The following is a 15,588-nucleotide window of genomic DNA, read 5'->3' on the forward strand; positions in this document are numbered from 1 at the left end:
CTCTTAGTGCGGCATGTGGGATCTAGTTCCCTGACCAGGGATCAAACCCAGGCCTGCTGCATTGGGAGAGCGGTGTCTTAGCCACTGGACCACCAGGGAAGTCCCTAGAGAGAATATTAATATTAGAGAGAAAAGAACTGATGAATTTCTCATTTTCATTATTTTAATTTTAGATAAAATTTCAAATAGTTTATTTTTCCTTATGTATTAGAAAATGCTTTAAAAACTAACACAAAGGAAAAAGCTTTGGCATTAAATTGTAGAAGTCATTCTACAGAGTTGTTCCTAGAGTAACTTACTTCTCTAAAAAACAGTCTGTATTCTGCTGGTGTTGAAAGACAGATATCACCAAAATAAACAATTCACTGAAGCTGTTTTTACTGTAGTTTAGAAAATTCAGTCAGATTTATTTAGTGTATTTTCCCCAGCTGATCTGACTGGTAGATAGAGTGATAGAGAAGAAGCACAGGCTTTCAGGAAAAGTTCAAGTTTAAATCTTGATTCTGACACTTACAAGCTTCAGTTTTTGTAAGGATTTGATTTATAATGTATATAAATACTTAATTCAGTGTCTATCACAGATACTTGGGACTCAGTAAGTGAAATGAAGCTGTTTTCAAAGAGAGGATGATTTTTTTTTTTTTTTTTTTTTTAGTTTTGACAGTCTGTTGCAGCTTAAAGTATTATCAGTATTGAAAATCCAGTGGTGTGAAGACTAATAAGATTATTCACTAAATGGTTTTATTGAAAGACCTGCTAGAGATCCCATTTTAGGTGTCCTTTTTCTCCCTTTAAGGTAACTAACCCATTCCATGTAGATGGGGAGCATAGGTATGTGTTAGGAAGTATAAGAAAAATATATGTTCATAATAGAAAATTTAGGAAACAGAAATATAAAGACAGTTAAAAATCGGTGGGTACTATATCCTTTCATTTTGTAACAATCTCTTTTTTGAAATAATACATGTTCATTTCAAAAACACAGAAGCAAGAAAAGAACTTATCCCTCTCCTCAGAGAGTAAACATCATTATCCCTTTTTCTTCTTAAATGAATTTGTATTTTTTACCAAAATGGGTTCACCTTTTTCTTTTACAAATTTATTTATTTATTTTTAGCTGCGTTGGGTCTTTGTTGCTGTACCCTGGCTTTCTCTAGTTGCGGCGAGCGGGGGCTACTCTTTGTTTCAGTGCGCAGGTTTCTCATTGCGGTGGCTTCTCTTGCTGCGGAGCACAGGCTCTAGGTGCGCGGGCTTCAGTAGTTGTGGCACATGGGCCTAGTTGCTCAGAGGTATATAGGATCTTCCCGGACCAGGGCTCAAACCTTTGTCCCCTGCATTGGCAGGCAGATTCTTAACCACTGTGTGGGAAGTCCCACATTATTTAAATTACTTTTGTAATGTTCTTTTTTATTCATTGTATTAACATCATTTAGTGTCAATAAATTTCTATTTACAATACAGTTTTTAATTAATAGTATCCCATCGTATGGATATACCTAAACCTATTTAACCAGTCCCTAATAGATTTTTATTAAATTTCCTTAATGCTTGTGATGAACAATCTTATAACTACATATTTGCACAGATTTATGGGACTTCCCTTGTGGTCCAGTGGTTAAGAATCCACCTTCCAATGCAGGAGATGCAGGTTTGAACCCTGGTTGGGGAACTAAGATCCCACGTGCCGTGGGGCAACTAAGCCCACACCCATGTGCCGCAACGAAAGAGCCTGCATGCTGCAAGTACGACCTGGCACAGCCAAATAAATAAACAAATAAAACTTATTTGCACAAATTTATTATTTTATTTATAAATAAATCTAATTATTTATTGGAATTAGATTTCATCAGGTCCACTCGTGCTTTTTTTTGTTTTTTGCGGTATGCGGGCCTCTCACTGTTGTGGCCTCTCCCGTTGCGGAGCACAGGCTCCGGACGCGCAGGCCCAGCGGCCATGGCTCACGGGCCCAGCCGCTCCGCGGCATGTGGGATCCTCATGGACCAGGGCACGAACCCGTGTCCCCTGCATCGGCAGGCGGACTCTCAACCACTGCGCCACCAGGGAAGCCCCACTCGTGCTTTTTTTTTTTTTTTTTTTTTGCGGTATGCGGGCCTCTCACTGCTGTGGCCTCTCCCGTTGCGGAGCACAGGCTCCGGACGCGCAGGCCTAGCGGCCATGGCTCACGGGCTTAGTTGCTCCGCGGCATGTGGGATCTTCCCGGACCAGGGCACGAACCCGTGACCCCTGCATCGGCAGGCGGATTCTCAACCACTGCGCCACCAGGGAAGCCCCACTCGTGCTTTTTTTATCCCTTACCTTCTAGCAACTTCCTGGGCTTTGTTCCTGCAAATATTGCTTCTTTTTCATGTTCAGTCCTTTGCCTTCTACTTGCTCCTTTCTCTATATAAATATGCTTGTCATTTGCATTCCTAAACATCCTTCCCTTGACTCTGCCTCTCCTTCTAGCTGCTGCCTAGTTTTTAGTCCTTCCCTTTATCATCCATACTTCGCACACTTTAAACTTCCATTCACCCCTCAGTCTTCAGTGCCTGGCCCGCTCCCCACCCCTCTAACTATAGAGTCATCAATGCTAAATTACTTGATTACTTAATTTCAGTGACCCATTTGAAAGTCTTAACCACTCATTGGCTTTTATTTTTTTTTTAATATATTCATTTATTTATTTGTTTTTATTTTTGGCTGTGTTGGGTCTTCTTTGCTGTGCATGAGCTTTCTCTAGTTGCAGCAAGTGGGGGCTCCTCTGTTGTGGTATGCAGGCTTCTCATTGTCGTGGCTTCTAGCGCAGGCTCAGTGTTGTGGCGCATGGGCTTAGTTGCTCTGCGGCATGTGGGGTTTTCCTGGACCAGGGCTTGAACCCATGTCCCCTGAATTGGGAGGTGGACCAGGGAAGCCCCACTCATTGGCTTTTGACTCTGTTACTCGTTTTCTAAAGCTTTCTCCAAGTGACACCATTTCCCCCCACATTGACTCCTTTCTGTCTCCTTCACTGGTGTTCTTTCTTGCTCCTCTTTAAATATCGGTAGTGTATCTCAAGATTCCATTGTTAACAACTCTCTGATTCTCCCTGGACAAACTGATTCACTCCAGTGATGTCAGTTCTCACCCAAATGTTAACTCCCAGATGTTTATCTATAACCCTTACCTGTCTCCTGAGCCTATTCATATTGGTAAACAGTTTCCTCTTTGATATGCCTTAAACAACTTATTTTTTAGTGGAAATTAATATAAAGAATTCCTTCTCCTCTGTTTCATTCCCCAACCAAGTGGCATTTCATGTAGTCCTTCAGTCCTTTGATTTTTGCTTCTCCAGTCTCCAACATCCAATGACCAAGTCCAGGCCATTCTGTCCTGTCCTATGTATCCCCTTATTCCCATCCTCACTGCCTTAGTTAAGCCCTCATGTCTTGCAAAGATTATGTAGTAGCTTTTCATTTAAGTCCATACTCTACCCTGCTGCCAGAGTTCTCTTTAAAATACACGTGATATTGTGAATCCCTTACCTTCAGTGATGCCTCATTATACATAATATAATCCAAATTTCATTACATGACATTTAAAGCCATTTGGAATCTGATCAGTTGTTTCTTCTCTCCAGAATGCCTTCCCCTGTCTTGTTCTCCTGATGAACATCTCTTCTGCCTCTGCTGCATTACCACAATGCATACAGTTTTGCTGGTTTGTCTTTTTCAGTTGTGCACAACCATCATCTCTGTGCTAATACAGTACCTAGACCTAGCTACTTGAAGATAATGTTTGATTTAATTAATAGTATTTGAACATTAAGGTTGCCTTTTTTGGGTTCAGTTGCCTGTAGCATAAATATGGCATATGAGTACAACATGGTTTTGTAAGTTAGAAGACCTCATGCAATATTGTTGCAAACTACTACTGGCTATCTGTGTTCTGTATCAGAATAGATACTATTGCATAACACTTTGTATGTCAGAATTTTCCATTAGGAGGGGTGTCAGGTGGAGATGAAAAGTTCATAGGTTCTTTTTTGTCATCAGGCTTATTTAGCATTTGGATTTTCAGGTTTGTTCAGTTGGCAGAGATTTAATGTTGCAAATAATTGCATACAGAAGTGAACCTATCTGGGGGGGACTTCCTGGTGGCGCAGTGGTTAAGAATCCTCCTGCCAATGCAGGGGAGATGGGTTTGAGCCCTGGTCCGGGAAGATCCCACATGCCGCGGAACAACTAAGCCCTGTGTGCCACAACTATTGAAACCCGAGTGCCTAGAGCCCGTGCTCTTCAACAAGAGAAGCCACTGCAGTGAGAAGCCTGTGCACCACAACAAAGAGTAGCCCTCTCTCGCTGCAACTAAAGAAAGCCCACGCACAGCAACGAAGAGCCAATGCAGCCATAAATAAATAAATAAATTTAAAAGAAAAGAAATGAACCCATCTGGAAACATTAAAGAAATAGAAATGCTTGCTTTAACCAGGAAAGGTGAATTGTTTTTCATTTGTAGGAGTAAATGTGATGCTTCATTTTAAGATAATTAAAAAGTAGTGAATTTTAAAATTCTGGTCTTGCGTTACTGAATTACTGCCTCTTGTCCACTAAATTCTGCCTTGGTGTTAACATGCTCCATGTCTGTTGACTAAATAGTTTGCTTTTTTTAACTGAAGTATAGTTGATGTTCAATATTATGTACATTACAGATGCATAATGCAGTGATTCACAATTTTTACAGGTTATAGTCCATTTATAGTTACTATAAAATATAGGCTATATTCCCTGTGTTGTATTTAGATTAGTACTTACAGATATAGTGATGGCCTAGTCCTTTAAAGCAATCTTCTCATTTTAAGTGCATTTCTAATATTTGTGAAAACATTTTTATAATTGCAAGAAAAAAAAGGCGTTAAAAAAGATCAGTAGGGGCTTCCCCGGTGGCGCAGTGGTTGAGAGTCCGCCTGCCGATGCAGGGAACACGGGTTCGTGCCCCGGTCCGGGAAGATCCCACGTGCCGCGGAGCGGCTGGGCCCGTGAGCCATGGCCGCTGAGCCTGCGCGTCCGGAGCCTGTGCTTCGCAACGGGAGAGGCCACAACAGTGAGAGGCCCGCATATCACAAAAAAAAAAAAAAAAAAAAAAAGATCAGTATATTTAGGGGCACTTTTGGAGGGTTTTGTTTTTCACATGCTGTTTTTATTAATTTTTTTTCCATTTTTACCAATGGCAATTTATATTCTGTTTGATTATTTTTCTTTCAAGGCCAAAGGTTGTAGTGAAAAGCAAATCTCCCTCCTCCCCCAGACCTCAAAGTCCCTTTTGTTGCCAGTTAACAAATGGAGGTACACTGTATGCACTTCAGTACTTTAGTGTTTGTTTGCTTTTTGTGGTACGCGGGCCTCTCACCCCTGTGGCCTCTCCCGTTGAGGAGCACAGGCTCTGGACGCGCAGGCTTAGCGGCCATGGCTCACAGGCCCAGCCGCTCCACGGCATGTGGGATCCTCCCGGACCGGGGCACAAACCCATGTCCCCTGCATCGGCAGGCGGATTCTCAACCACGGCGCCACGTGGGAAGCCCCAAGTACTTTGGTTTTTAATTTAATATATCAACATGTATAGCTGTACCTCATTCTTTTTCATAGCAGCAAGTATTCCATTATTTGGATGTAACTATTTAAGTAGACATCTATTGATGGTCATTTAGATTATTCCTAATATTTATAACCAGTGCTCTTATGAATATCCTTATATACATGTCTTTGTACATGTATGCAAATATATCTGCCAAGTTAAAGAATATGTGCAGGAGGTGGCAGAGAAAGTTTATGCATTTAAAATTTTGATATATGTTGCCAAATTTAGAGAAGTATAATTTTAGAAATGGAAGATTTCTCATGTTGGTCCTGTTTTCCCAGTGGATTAATTGTGATTAAAAGTATTTAATCATTAAAAGTATTCAGGGTCAATTTTACATATTTGCCAACTATAATGTTTAGTACTCATATTCGTGACTGATTCCTCAAAATGAAGTTGAAAATGATTACAAGCAAAATCAGTTAGTACTCAGATGCCTGTTTTTCCTTTCCCACATGAAGTTGCAGGCGAGCATTATCTTTCTTGAGGTTATACTTGTTTAAAAATGCTAGGGGTTCCTCTTTTCTTCCTTTGCAGGTGAGAATATTTGACCAAAAAATTAAATTGATTAACTTTTAGAAATGCATCTTGAAAATGAAATAAGGTTTTGCTGCCAGGTGAGTGAAAACAGTAATTGGAAATATAGCTTTGGGTTTTCTCGTTTTGCTTAAACCCAGTGAAATTAAGATGCTTGGCCAAAAAAAATAAAAAAACAAAACAGGAAAGTTAAAGTTCAAATTCCTGTGTGAGGTTGTCAGATTCTCACGCTGTATATTTTCTTTCAGATTCCTTTGTTTCTTCTTCTCAGCCTGTATCTCTATTTTCGACCTCACAAGGCAAGTCTGTCATTTTTTGTGTGTGCATTAATAAAAGAAAAATGTTGAGAAAGAGGCTGTAACTGGGGATACGAGGCACAGGTTTTCTTTTGCCCGCAAATCCCCTAAAATAAAAACCAAATCCAAGCCAGTGCTTTCTATTTAGCAGTTTCTAATGGATTTCCCGTAAAGCTTAATAAAATAGAATGAGGCTAGGTGGACCCTTTAACATAGCATAAACTTTAGGTGTAGTTTTGAGTATTTCTTAAAAATTAAAAACTTGCCCACAGAACTTGGAGTAGATAGAATTGTGGGTCAGAAAACACACTACCTCCAGAATGCATTTGACCTATAGATTTGCAGTTATGTAACTGGTTTGGATAGGTAGTAGATTTGGAAAAACTTTTAAAGTGTGCTTCCACTGAACTAATACAGTGTCCTAGCTAGAATACTTTAGTGTGAGCTTATCTGAGATTCGACCCAAGAGGTAGGCCAACTCCAAATTGCCTAGGAACATTGAACAAGTTGGTTGAATTTTTGGCAAGCAGGGCTTGTTTTCCTAGAGATTAAGTTGTGGTGTTTTGGGGGCGTGGTTTGTTTGTTTTTAATGTCAACCAGTGAGGAAAGGAATCAGAGTTGTTAACTGTTTGTAGGGGAAGCACTGCCAAGAACCTGGAAGAGAGAGTGTGCTTCTTTGATTTGCACTAATGATAAAGTGCTGTTTCATTTGTGATGTTGTGCTTTTCCTCGAGTATAGGTCAATGGAAAAGCATTATTTTAAAAAAGGTAATTAAACTCACTAGATAGGTCTAAGAAGCCTTGTGCAAAGAGTTTATTGTCCTAGCTGGAATGCAAAGTCTGGGTGCTGATTTGTTAGGAAGACTTTGACCTTATAACAATAAAAACATAATGGGGGCTTCCCTGGTGGCACAGTGGTTGAGAATCTGCCTGCCAATGCAGGGGACACGGGTTCGAGCCCTGGTCCAGGAGGATCTCACATGCCGCGGAGCAACTAGGCCCGTGAGCCACAACTTACTGAGCCTGCGTGTCTGGAGCTTGTGCTCCACAGCAAGAGAGGCCGCGACAGTGAGAGGCCCGCGCACCGCGATGAAGGGTGGCCCCCGCTCGCCGCAACTAGAGAAAGCCCATGCACAGAAACCAAGACCCAACACAGCCATGAATAAATAAACAAACAAACAAACAAACATAATGGGATAAAATGAACATAATAAATGTTTTTCAGAGTTTCTGCTGCTTAGGAAACATGATAGATAGATAATTTGTTGCTTTTAATTCAGACTGATAACATTCAGAGTCCCCAGCATTTTTATAACGTGCCTCATTGTGTGAATTTGGATATCTTCTGGGTCAAATCATGACCTTTGAAATTTAAAAAAATTGTTTACATTAAAAGATACTTTGTGAATGTTAGAAAGTAACTCAAACATACAAATTGATCCTTGACATCTGGAACCCAACCAGATTTATATTTCTAAGGGTTCTTTTTTTTCCTCATGAGAAATTCAATAATTTAGGCAAATAGGTATTACATTTATTCTACTCTGGAAGATAAATCAGTAAAAATATCATAGTGTAAATAGAACAAATAATTGTATTTTCTCTGTTGTATTTCAGATCTTCTAAAATACATTCTTCATAATCACTTTTTTCATACAGAAAGGGAATAATTAATATCCTAAATAGTGTAACAATACAACCTAAGCACAACATACCTAATGTATAGAATATTGAGAAAGATAAGTGTCATAGTTTAAAAAATTAATCCCTGTTAGGAGAAATTACATATACACTCAGGTAAAATGGAGGTAAATAAAGAGGATTTTTGTAATTTAAAATGTTTAAGTAGGCTTCAGTTTCAGTGAGTATGAGAGTTTGTTAAAGAAAATAGATTGTCATTCTTCCTTTTTCTTATAGTTATTTTGACCAGTGCAGATTCAGCATAGTGTTATTGTTAAAAGAGTATTGTATTGTAAAGAAGCATTTAAAAATGTCATATCCCTGAAGGTGTTCCAGTATAGCCTCTATTACTAACATTTTCTCCTGCAAAAAACATAATGGAAAAGCAACCCAGTTGGTGCTTTACTTCATTGACAGGTCTAGAGATCAGCCTATTCAGTTTTTTGAGGGCACTCCTTGGCAAGTGATTAGGTGTGTTCTAGGGTAGCCAAGTCTGGTAGCTTCTAGTCTGCCTTAATAAAACTAAGGGAAAGGAAGTTGTTGGTGTACTTGGTTAACTGGATTAAAACCCCTGGAGAGAATAGCTAGGACCAGTTCCACCCAACCGCAGGCCCTTCAGAGTGACTGTCACCAGCAGTACCTTGAGTCCATCGTTGGCAATAACCCAACTAATCTGTCTCTGGCTTCCATATCCCTTAGCCATTTAGCCTTGGAGGATTGTGCCTTACTTTTATATATCTAAACCATTTCAAGCAATATGTAGCAGTAATTAAATAGGACATTTTCATATTTAAGAATGATATTTTTAATCCTGAAATATATACTTACCATTATTGGGCTTTAAGGAGAGGCATGTATTAAAAGTTGCCCCTTTTTTGGCCACGCCTTGGGGCTTGTGGAATCTTAAATTCCCCAACCAGGGATCGAACCCAGGCCCCCCGCAGTGAAAGTACTGAAGCCTAACCACTGGACTGCCAGGGAATTCCCACAGTTGTCATTAATTTGGACTGAGAAGAAAGGGCAGTTAAATCTTTCAAAAGGAAATTATGTAATCTTTATTAAATTGTACTACCTTGAAGTATACAGCTACTTAAGCTAGTAAATTAAGTTTTTTGAAAACTAACGAATAGATTTGTGATGAGAATATCAATGGAATAATCAGTTCCTTCTTAAATAAGTTGTACTCCTGAGTAGGTGCTTTGCAGTCTTTTGCTTATTGCGTCCTTTTTTCTCATCAAGCAGAGTTTAATTTCAGCTTAATACCCAAGCATCTCAAAATAAGGGAGTAAATGTTAAAGATGTTTTCCTGTACTGTTAAATAAGGATATTAACAGAGGTATAGATGTGGTATGTGGCCAATTTTTTTTTTCTGAGCTTTTGCTGTGCTCAGTACTTTATGTGAATCATCTCATTTAATCCTCACAGCCAATTTTATGGAGGAAAGGTACTGCCTCTTTTACTAATGGAGGAAACTGGGGTTTGAAATGGTGAAATAACTTGCTCAAGGTCACGCAGTAAGTGACACACCTAGGACTCCACCGTCCATGTGCATAACCACTACCTACAGTAAAGATGATATATTAGTTGTATTTTAGGGTTTACCGGTATTTTTAGAGATGTCATTTTGATGTTAATGTTAAAATCATGAGAGCAGAAGAGGCAGAAATTACTATTTTAACCATATTATTGCTATTAGTAATGTAATTTAGTATCATCTGGGGGATGTACTCCATCAGACACAAAATCGAACTGAAATTTGGTTTCTACTTTTGAAATCTTTGATAAAAAGTGGAGGCTGGAAAATACTACAATTTTCTTTAGAAAACATTGGAAGAAAAGTGGGTGAAAATAAGATTAGAGAGGATCTACCCACCATGTATAATTGGAAGTACTTTTGCAGTAATAAATATTTGTTCAGTTTGAGTAATGCAGTAGGCATCTGGAGTAGGAAGTTAAGCACTAAACTTTGGGGCAAGCATTGAGGAGAAAAAATATGCCAGTTACAGCCTTTTTTTAAACAAAAGCAAAACATTTTTCTTTGTACAAAAGAGACTTTTTGTTTAGGATCTAGCTTGGCTGCAAAGTGTCTGCTGGCTAACTTCCTATTTTGAGGCTTTGGCTGAAAGTTGCTGATACTGTTTTGCACGATAATTTGTCTTTCCCTCTTGTTTTGTGAACATGAGAAAATTCAAGTGTAGAAAAACCTATACCTGAATATTTCAAGGCTCCCTTGTATGAATATGCATAGTATGTATGTGAAAAAGTAACTTAGTGGTTTACTGTAGGCTGGCACCCTTGCTTCACTGATGTGTATGCTTTTTCCTTGTTACAGGTATCCTTTGAGTTAAAAGTAATGAATTTCCTGAGGGGGGGTAGTAACCAAATGGTAACTCCAGTATAGCATAATTCTAAGTTATTCACTCTTTTAAGGAAGAAGTCTCATACAACATTCATTATTACTTACTTGTTTCTAGATCACGTTGTGTTTTCATTATTAAGTTATAAAACACTTAAATAAAAAAATACTAAACCTTTTTCTAAAAGACAGTTTGGGGAATAAGAAACAAAAGAGAAGGATGTTTTTTGTTTGTTTTGTTTTGTTTGTTTTTTGCCACGCCACTCGGCTTGTGGGATTTTAGTTCCCCGACCAGGGATGGAACCCAGGCCCATGGCAGTGAAAGCGCCAAGTCTTAACCACTGGACTGCCAGGGAATTCCCTCAAGTTATTGTACTTTAAAATTAGTATAGGGCTTCCCCGGTGGTGCAGTGGTTGAGAGTCATTAGTATAGGGCTTCCCTGGTGACGCGGTGGTTGAGAGTCCGCCTGCCGATGCAGGGGACGCGGGTTCGTGCCCCGGTCCGGGAAGATCCCACATGCCGCGGAGTGGCTTGGCCCGTGAGCCATGGCCGCTGAACCTGCGCATCCGGAGCCTGGGCTCTGCAACAGGAGAGGCCACAACAGTGAGAGGCCCAGGTACCGCAAAAACATAAATGAATAAATAAATAAATAAATAAAATTAGTATATGGAAGTATTTAAAGCAGGCACAAAAGGATCGCCCCTGCCCCATGCCCTACTAACCTGTAAGTTGTGCTCCTGGACAAAGAGAATCTGGTGAGTGAGAGTGAAGAGTGCCAATTTCTATGCCTGTGGAATTATTTACAGGGCTAAAGTTCTGAAGTACAGCTCAGCTTTTCTACCCCTCGAAAACTAATAAAACACTGTAAAGCTGTGGTTCCCAAACAGGGTTCATTACTGGCAAACTTGTAATGCAGATTCCTGAGCTCCATCCTACTCAGGAAATTCTGAGTCAGTAAGTCAGAGAGATAGAGCCCATGAAGTACTAGTAGTTGTTCTAAAGTTTGAAAAGGACTATAAAAGATGGTGCCAAGGGCTATCGTTTTACTAGGTTGTTAAATTGTTCAGCTTGTTGTACGTTGAACTAAAATATACTTTGATGATGGTAAAGATCATTTGCTGAAACATTTTGTTAAGGAAAAGTTCTTTTATCTTTCAGCATTGACTTAGAATTTTTTATATGTTGGGTTGTATTAATTGTCTTTATCCACATAGTACTTTGCACAATTCTTGGGATGTCATAGGCATTTGGTTTGTACTAGATGATTCAGAAGTTGCATCACCCCAAATTTTGAAGTAGATAAAAGCTCTTTAAATTACTTCCTTTTATTTATGGCTGGGAAAGTGTCTAAAACTCTAAATGAGGATTTTCTTTATTATATACCACGTGAAGGTGGTTGTGATTTGGCACTATGCCTTTTTTCTCTCACCAAACAAAAAGGCATATGGTCTGTAGTCTCTATGTCAGGAGATACTTTTTTGAGAATATGGTGTTTGGGGACATTTATTGAAGGTTTATTAAGTGCCAGATCCTGTTCTAAGCACTTCACATGTATTAACTCATTTAATCCTCACAGCAGTTCTCAAGTTAGGTACTTTAGTATCCCAATTTTCAATTTTCAGATGAGATTAAGCAACTTTAAGGAACTAAGATTAAGGCCACACGATTAGTAAGTGTGATGAAAGGATTTTGCATCTTTTTGGTTTGTTTGGGTTTTTTTTTTTTTTGGCTGCATTGCGACTTCGTTGCTGCACGTGGGCTTTCTCTAGTTGCAGCAAACAGGGGATGCTCTTTGTTGTGGTACGTGGGCTTCTCATTGCAGTGGCTTCTCTTGTTGCAGAGCAGCATGGGCTCTAGGCGTGCGGGCTTCAGTCGTTGTGGCATGCAGGCTCAGTAGTTGTGGCTCGCAGGCTCTAGAGCACAGGCTCAGTAGTTGTGGTGCACAGGCTTAGTTGCTCGGTGGCACGTGGGATCTTCTCGGACCAGCGTTCGAACCCATGTCCCCTGCATTGGCAGGCGGATTCTTAACCACTGCGCCACCAGGGAAGACCAGATTTTGCATCTTTTAATAGGAATTTTTGGTTTGGGAGTGGTCTAGAAATTTAGAATATGACTGCCAACTTAAATTCCTAGTCTTATTTAAGATAATAAACTTAAATGGAGACTTCTGAATATTTAGAGTTTAAGAAGAAATTGAGTAAGCAAGGGGCTCAGTACTGAATACATTTGGGAACATTCTCATGATCGTTGCGGGGTTATGACATTTTTCACCTCTTACCATATATTGATTCCCTTTTTTTTTTTTTTTTTTTGCGGTATGCGGGCCTCTCACTGTTGCGGCCTCTCCCGTTGCGGAGCACAGGCTCCGGACGCGCAGGCCCAGCGGCCATGGCTCACGGGCTCAGTCGCTCCGCGGCATGCGGGATCCTCCCGGACCAGGGCACGAACCCGCGTCCCCTGCATCGGCAGGCGGACTCTCAACCACTGCGCCACCAGGGAAGCCCCTTGATTCCCTTTTTGACAGGTCTATTAGATGTGTAACTTTTGCTTGTTAATAATTAGAATAATGCTATATTTTTGAGTAATTAGACTTTTTGAAAATGAATGTGCACATTAAATTGCATTATAGCAAATAACTAATCTAGAAAATATAATGAGATTTTTGACAGACATTTGTTTTGAGTAATGTTGAAAATATCTTGTAGTGCATGTGAAGGGCTGGATCTTTTGAAAAAGGAAAGGTAGTGGACATTTTCTGAGATGTAAGATAATCCAGAGTTATTCCATCAAGCAGTTTTCCAGGGTATAGTATTTTTAAAAACTAACACCCTTCAGACTCCCTGGAGTTTTCTGCTGTTTTGCCAGGTACAGACTTTGACAACACTAATGACTGTTAAGTGTCATGCTGACTAATTGGAAGAGTCTTTACTTACGGGAGCTTCGTTTCTAAAGGCTTCTTAGTTTCTGGTCTTTGTTGTATTTAATGTTTTCATGCCTTTATAAGTCCTTTACTTCCAGACCAGTTTTTTCATTGTCTTGGTACAAGTCAGCTCTGTTCAAGTTTGTGAGGGTTTCAACTAGCCAAATAAACTTCTTTCCATTTGCTGAAATTCTAAACCAGATAATTATTAAAATTAAAACGAACATGAGGATGCTAACTTATTTTGCTACATATGGGAAACCTTGACTGACAATCATGAGAGCTACACAATCACTGAGGAATGAATGCAACATTATACTCTGTTTACCCCCTAAAGCTGTGCCCTGAAAACACTATCCACTCCAAGTATTAAGTCACAAAATTATTGTTAGGGAACATGATTAAAGTTCTTTTGTATATATAATAGTTACATCATATTGACAGATCTTCAGTAAAATGCTTGAAGTCTGTCAAGCAGTCATGGCATTCAGTACAGAACTTGTTGTTATTGTGAGAATACGATTTCTAACCTACTCTTCTAGCTTTACCTCAGATTATTACATACCTAACTCGAAACTTTTGGAGTATTAAGAGTTCAAGGAGGTACTTCCCTGGTGGTCCATTGGTTAAGACTTCACCTTTCAATGCAGGGGGTGCGGGCTCAGTCCCTTGTCGGGGAGCTAAGATCCCACATACCTCTCAGCCAAAAAACCAAAACATAAAACAGAAGCAATATTGTAGCAAATTCAATAAAGATTTTTTAAATGGTCCACATCAGAAAAATCTTTTTTAAAAAAAGCATTCAAGGAAGTTAGAAAAGAAACAAGGCTTAGAAAACTGAAAAGTTTGTGTCCTGACAAAGCAAAACATTTCTACCATGCTTTTTTTTTTTTTTTTTTTTTGGCTGCACTGTGTAGTTTGCGAGATCTTAGTTGCCTGACCAGGGCCCATGGCACTGAAAGCACCAAATCCTAACCACTGGACCGCCAGGGAATGCCCTACCGTGCTTTTTTTGTTTGTAGTACTGTGTGCATTCTTTCACTAGCATTCAATGTAGGTTGCTTTCTTTTTCATTTCATCCAGTCCACCTCCATATCATCATCATTTTACTTATTGATTTTGCTTATTTTCTGTCTCTGTAAGCTCCACAAAGGCAAGGATTTTTTCTGTGTTGTTCACTGCTTTTAATCTAGTTTCTAAAACAGTGTCAGGCATGTGATAATGGCACTCTATTACTAATGAATTATTACTAATTCATTTTGTCCACTTGTTTCTATAAAATGACAGGTCTAAATCTTCTGAAATCTCAGTCTCTATAAAACATATAAGCTGAGCCTTCCCTCTGAGGTGGAGTCAGTTTCGTTCACCTCAAGGTTCCATTCCTGTTTGTTTGTTTGTTTGTTTTTAAAATTATTATTTTTTTGGCCGCATTGGATCTTTGTTGCTACGTGCAGGCTTTCTCTAGTTGCAGTGAGCGGGGGCTACTCTTAGTTGTGGTCCACAGGCTTCTTATTGTGGTGGCTTCTCTTGTTGTGGAGCACAGGCTCTAGGTGTGCAGGCTTCAGTAGTTGTGGCACGCAGGCTCAGTAGTTGTGGCGCACAGGCTTAGTTGTTCCGCGGCATGTGGGATCTTCCTGGACCAGGGCTTGAACCCATGTCCCCTGCACTAGCAGGCAGATTCTTAACCATTGCGCCACCAAGGAAGTCCTCCATTCCTGTTTGAAGGGAGGGGGGCGGTCCCAGTTTTACCTTATTCCAGATTTAGTCCATTGAATGTTTCCTGGTAGGAACAGTCACCAATAAATTCAGTAATAATACATAGCTCAGATTGTGGAATATTTTTTTTTCTTTTTTTAAAATAAATTTATTTATTTATTTATTTTTGGCTGCGTTGGGTCTTCGTTGGCGTGCATGGGCTTTCTCTAGTTGCCTTGAGTGGGGGCTACTCTGTTGTGGTGTGCAGGCGTCTCATTGCTGTGGCTTCTTCTTGTGGAGCATGGGCTCTAGGTGCGTGGGCTTCAGTAGTTGTGGCACATGGCTTCAGTAGTTGTGGCTCGCGGCTTCTAGAGCGCAGTCTCAGTAGTTGTGTTGCACAGAATTAGTTGCTCTGCAGCATGTGGGACCTTCCTGGACCAGGGCTCGAACCCGTGTCCCCTGCATTGGCAGGCGGATTCTTAACCCCTGT

General features: G+C 39.9%; 1 protein-coding gene across 5 annotated transcripts in view; it reads left to right on the plus strand.

The window, feature by feature from the left end:
- Nucleotides 1-15,588, plus strand: part of RTN3 (reticulon 3) — a 63,401-nt gene that overhangs the window by 10,352 nt on the left and 37,461 nt on the right. For 4 of the 5 annotated variants that reach the window (XM_067037468.1, XM_059069953.2, XM_059069955.2 and 1 more), the window contains exon 2: nucleotides 6,399-6,449. The exons of the other annotated variant lie outside the window; for it this stretch is intronic. In XM_067037468.1, coding sequence (XP_066893569.1) covers nucleotides 6,399-6,449 — 51 coding nt within the window. The remainder of the gene's footprint in view (nucleotides 1-6,398; nucleotides 6,450-15,588) is intronic. 5 annotated transcript variants of the gene reach the window in all.

This window comes from Kogia breviceps, chromosome 7 (genome assembly GCF_026419965.1).
Source record: "Kogia breviceps isolate mKogBre1 chromosome 7, mKogBre1 haplotype 1, whole genome shotgun sequence".
In the NCBI taxonomy this organism is placed as follows: domain Eukaryota; kingdom Metazoa; phylum Chordata; class Mammalia; order Artiodactyla; family Physeteridae; genus Kogia; species Kogia breviceps.